The 5,043-nt window shown below is 46.4% G+C and overlaps 2 protein-coding genes across 2 annotated transcripts in view; both read right to left on the bottom strand.

Annotated features, from left to right (window-relative positions):
- Positions 1–39, bottom strand: part of LOC102033268 (torsin-1A) — a 4,847-nt gene extending 4,808 nt beyond the window's left edge. Inside the window, exon 1 of the mRNA XM_031057304.1 lies at positions 3–39. Coding sequence (XP_030913164.1) covers positions 3–39 — 37 coding nt within the window. The remainder of the gene's footprint in view (positions 1–2) is intronic.
- A 573-nt stretch (positions 40–612) lies between these two features.
- The window catches only part of CUNH9orf78 (chromosome unknown C9orf78 homolog), a 5,451-nt gene continuing 1,020 nt past the window's right edge, over positions 613–5,043 (bottom strand). Inside the window, exons 2-9 of the mRNA XM_031057303.1 lie at positions 4,343–4,402; positions 4,031–4,082; positions 3,765–3,835; positions 3,447–3,524; positions 2,842–3,021; positions 2,310–2,446; positions 1,548–1,646; positions 613–1,155 (exon numbers count right to left, since the gene is read on the bottom strand). Of these exons, the coding sequence (XP_030913163.1) occupies positions 1,064–1,155; positions 1,548–1,646; positions 2,310–2,446; positions 2,842–3,021; positions 3,447–3,524; positions 3,765–3,835; positions 4,031–4,082; positions 4,343–4,402 (769 nt within the window). The 3' untranslated portion in view covers positions 613–1,063. The remainder of the gene's footprint in view (positions 1,156–1,547; positions 1,647–2,309; positions 2,447–2,841; positions 3,022–3,446; positions 3,525–3,764; positions 3,836–4,030; positions 4,083–4,342; positions 4,403–5,043) is intronic.

The following is a 5,043-nucleotide window of genomic DNA, read 5'->3' as shown; positions in this document are numbered from 1 at the left end:
GCCAGCGCTGAGGGGCTGAGGTGGTGGTGCCGCCGCCATGTTGGGGGGGGAGGGGGCGGCACCCACCGCGATCGGGAGCGCAGCGCAGTTATTAAATATTACATTCTGTGGCCGTGTGGCCGGGTGTTAGAATAGAGAGATCCAAGAATCATCATGGTTAGAAGAGACCTTTAACATCATCGTGTCCAACCGCCCATACAGCACTGCCACTGTAACACCTAAACCACTAAAACCCACACCACCCAGTGCCACATGTTGATGCCCCCAGGAATGGTGCTCCACCGCCTCCCTGCGTAGCCTATTCCAAAGCCTGACCACCCAAACGGTGAAAAATTTTGTTTCTAATATCGAATACAAATCAAATCTCCCCTATCTCAGCTTAAGGCTACCTGTTCAAGGGATCTTCCACTGACGTGCACAGGGGCAAACTCGCCTCTGGCCTGGCATGGAAATTCTTCCCCTTTTCTGAGAAAAAGTGAAATCTGATGTTGTCCCTTCCCACCTTGGAGTTGTCACTTTTGAGCGATGGGACAATCTGGCCATCAGCACCACCAAAACCCACAAACCAGGAAAAACCAATCAGCATGAATTCCAGAAGAAAAAATGCTACAATAACTTAAAAACCACTTTTACTATTTTCAAATTACAAATCTTAACTACAAATACCCATACTGCACTTCTGGGGAAGATGTGGATAAGAAGACAAGCTCCCAAGAGCAAACAACATTGCTGCTTTTAAAGGATCTCTTTGTTTTAGTATTAAGATGGTGAAAAGAAAAATCTGTAAAAGTCACTTTGTTTTCTGACTAAAAATTGCCAACCATGAAAGCTCATTTTCCATTTAAAAAATTCATTTATACGAACATATTTATATACAAAGTTACACCAACCAAAGAGTTCACAATCACCTGCAAACTGATTCACTACAAGATCACACAGGAAGAGCTTCGTGGGTAACATCAGCATCTGAAGATATCTTCCCAACATCCATCGCAGGTCACTGACACAAAATCCTTTATTGGTGGAAAATAGGAACAACTCCAGAGGCTTCAGTCCACATTCATCAATATCGCCGGTTCATCTTCTTGAACTTCTCATAGTGATAATCATCCGTGGCTTTTTCATTGAGGGGACGTTTGCGATTTGGAGGAGACCCTTCAAAAGAAAGAGAAGACAATTTCATATCCCTGTCCTTTCACAGGAGACATTTCCTGAACTCTGCTACCTCCCTGAGACAGTCCCTCACTATGTGAGGTTATTGCCTTACACCCTTTGCTATTCCATCAAACCTTTGTCAGGTAGCTTTGGCAACACTTCAGTTGTGACCTTCACCACTCCACCCCTGAGCTGGAGGATGGATGTCTGTCTCTACAGACATCATCCAGAGTTCAGGTGCGATCTAGAGGTGCAACAGCTCTTGGACTTGGATTGCTCCATTCACACTACCTCAGGGCACTCAAAGAAGAGGAAAGCAGAGCCAGATTGTTCTCTGCAGAGAACAATCTAGAAGAAGTGTCTCCTTACAGCCATTCAGGTGTGGAACTTACGCTCAGGCTCCGGCCTCTCCGTGTCCCCCACTCTCAGCGGGCGCGGCTTTGGCTCCTCCTTGTTCCTTCGCACTGGTGCATTCAGCTCCTCGTGATAAACTGCAAGAAAGGAAACATCAGGTAAGGAATATTATCTGGAGCACTCTTATCCACATGGATATATTTCTATGGCCTGTGTTGTAAGTCACCTTTACCAGAAAGAACAGAAACTCAGAACCACCTTTCTTGGATTTGGTTTCTATGGTTAACTAGGCAAGATGGGGCACAGCAAATTTCAACAGCACTATTTCAAGTGGCCCAAACACTCTTTGCTTCCATCAGAACACAACAACCTGATTCCTCTCACCCCTGTAAGCATGGAAGGACACAGCAGAAGGCTGCCTTTCCTTTAGATGTCTGCAGCATCAGAGCATCACACAGAAATTAATTCCCATCTCCTGTCCAGTAAGGTCTGTGCTTGCTTGGCCACCTGTCTGCTCTGGCAGGCTGCAAACTGCAGTCTCTCCATCACACACCATCATTTCCAGCACACAAGGCACAGCTTAAAGAAAACATCTTGAAATTTATGAGGCAGTGTCAGCTGGGAGTTCAGAAAGCCCAGCCATGAGAAATACATCCCTCTCCTTGCTGATGGGCAGAAGGAAAAAACCAGGCCAGACAGGGTCTATCTGAGCATTCCAGGAAAAGCAATCCTGACACACAGATACATAGATACATAATTCCTCTGTCCCAACTGGGTCAGGAGGGACACTCAAGACTTACATCTGTTGTGCTGGACATAATTAACAGCCATGTTGGTGGGAACAAAGGAAGTTTCACTGTCTTTCTTTTTGTTCTGCTGCTCTGCCAGCAGCTTGGCCTTGGCCTCTTCAGTTGAGATGATGTTTTTTATTTTTGCACTAGAAGAAAAAAACCCAACAAACTCATAGTTAGAAAGTGTAGCAGGCCCAGAAGTGCTAAGTGCATGGAATTGGAGGACAGTAATAGCACTGCTGTGGCATCTGATGCAGTTTTTGAGAGAGGAGGTGCCATAGAAACAGACACTTTGTTTCAAAGGCAATAGGAAGCTCCTATCTTGGTGCATCCTTCAGTGCAGTGCTGGGGTCAGGTCACAGAAGAGCCTTTTCCCAGAAGTCCCAGGATGGAGCTGCACGGAGCCCTGGGGCTGTGCAGGACCAATCCAGAACAAGGCTCAATCCCATCCCACCCCAAACTGGGGATGTGCAATCCAGGCATAGCAACAGCTGCTGATCCTGGCAGTCCTGGCCAGCAGCCACAGATGTGTGACACATACTCAATCCCCAGGTCCACTTCATGGTTGGACAACATCTCCTCAGTCTTCTTGGCAGAGGAGACACGGATGTTCTCTGGCAGCTCGTACAGGGAGTCCTCAGCATTCTTAAGCTTCACCTTCTGCTCCTCGTTCTCCACAATCCCCTTTCTCTTCTTCAGCTCAGTCTCAATGTACTTCATCCTAAACAGCAGCACACAAGGGACAGGGCATTTAATTCTGTTCCTGTACTCTGCTCCAGCACTGCTGCATCCCTGTCCTGACAGCAGGGAGAGAGGAAAGAATCATCTCTCCAAAAGCTCTCAGCTAATATAAGCAGCAAGAATTAACTGTCCAAGAATTGATCAGATCCTCCAAGATCTTTAACAGCCAGCAGGGAAGGCTCCTACTGGGATTTAGTGCCAAGCTGGCTGGTTGGCACCTCCTAGCTTTGCCCATGAAAAAGCCTTCTCAACTCCAGGAGGTGGGAAGTGAAAGGGCAAGGGAAACTTTCTGTGAGAACTGGGAAGATGTCCTGGGACTACTCAGAATCCACAAGATAAAAAAATAACTGTTGAGCTGCCACCCAGCCAGATTCAACACCAGAGACACAACACAGCACGACTCACATGTCAGCATCTTCATCCCGCCTGTTGGTTTCTGCTGAGAAGGAAGTTCCCAAGTTCAGATCTTCCTCTTCATTAATCCTAAGTAGAAACCACAATGTTTACAAGTTTTGGTGGATTTTTTTCTTGGCTGTTTGGTTTTTTTGGGGGAGGTGTGTATGCTGGGTTTTTAAAAAGTAATTTAACAAGTTAGAGCAAAAGTAGCTGGTCAGACTGCATAATATGAAACTCTTCAAAGTGACACAACCTCTGGTTAATTAATTACCAGTTGTCATTAAATACTCGTCCAGGAAAAGATTTTCAGAGCTCACATGCACTTACCTGTCCTTGCCTCTTTCTTTCAGCTTCTTCATGTCCACCATTCCCCCAGATTTTATCTTAAATGGGTCATCCTGTAAAACAAGAAATAACAAAAACACCTGAAGCTTCCCTCTAGTTTAATACTAGTCTTCAAAATCTGGATAATCACAGGAAACATTTAGGAATTGGGCTGTGACACCAGTCCTGCCCCAGGCTGCACTCACACAGTCAGTGTTCTCACACCATCACATCTGAGCCCCGAGGGGATGGAGCTGTCCAGCACTTACCACAAGCGTGGCTTCTTCTTGCAGCTTCTCTCCCACCAGCAGAGCTACAGCACTAGTCAGGCAGATAAAGAAAGAAGATAAAATTCAGCAGAAGGAAACACAATGCTGCATTGCTTTATCCCTCTCTAAGTCTCCCTGTCTTTTTCATCCTCAGGCTTTAACATAGAAACTCCTCTGTCAGGAACATAATTTTGGCAGTGTCTGACATAATGGTTTGTACTGGAAGGAGGCAGATGACAAGACAGAAATTGGCTGTCACATCACACCCCTGCACAAAACTCAATTTCCCCTCCCCAGTGCCACATCCCTTACCTCACCCCATTGGGCCGCTTTCTGAGGCTCTGAACTTCTTTGGCTTCCTCAAGTTTTAACCTAAAGAAAAAAATACATTTAACTTAGTACCTGATGCCTTGGTTTTAATTAGTTCATTTTATTTTCTGCAGTTAACACAGAATTTTCTATTCAACTTTGCCCTAAACCTCTGCATATCAGCATCCACTTTTTGGGTTTCAAGTTAAATAGGTATTTTCTATCTATTTAAGCAATCAGAAAAAAAACTAAAAACAAGACCCTTGGTGGATTTGTTCCTTTCTGCTGCCTTCCCTCAGCTGAGGAATGCAGCACCAACCACTGAAAGGCTTGAAGAAGAAGCCCGTTTGGGAAGGACGAGCCAAAATACATCCAGGCATGAGTGACTCTGAAGAAAGTTGCTGGTGAATTGAAATCTCAAGAGTTTCTCCCTAAACTGAGAGGAATTTGTGATTTTATTGGATCACGTAAGGCTGTGACGCACGCTGTGACGTCACGCCACAGCATAGCAGTTCAACACGGCACTATGAGGTGACGTCACTGCCCACAGCACAGCCGTACGTGACGATATGTCACGACACGATGTCCTGACACCCGGACATCGCGCTGCTGGGCTAAAGCAGACCCGGGTCCCGTCCCGCCCCTCGACCGCCGCAGGGCCGGGCGCCGTTGCGGTTCTCGCTGGGCCCGGCCCGGTTCCCCGC

This window comes from Geospiza fortis, unplaced genomic scaffold (genome assembly GCF_000277835.1).
Source record: "Geospiza fortis unplaced genomic scaffold, GeoFor_1.0 scaffold27, whole genome shotgun sequence".
NCBI classification, from domain to species: domain Eukaryota; kingdom Metazoa; phylum Chordata; class Aves; order Passeriformes; family Thraupidae; genus Geospiza; species Geospiza fortis.
This window is presented reverse-complemented; position numbering and strand designations above follow the sequence as displayed.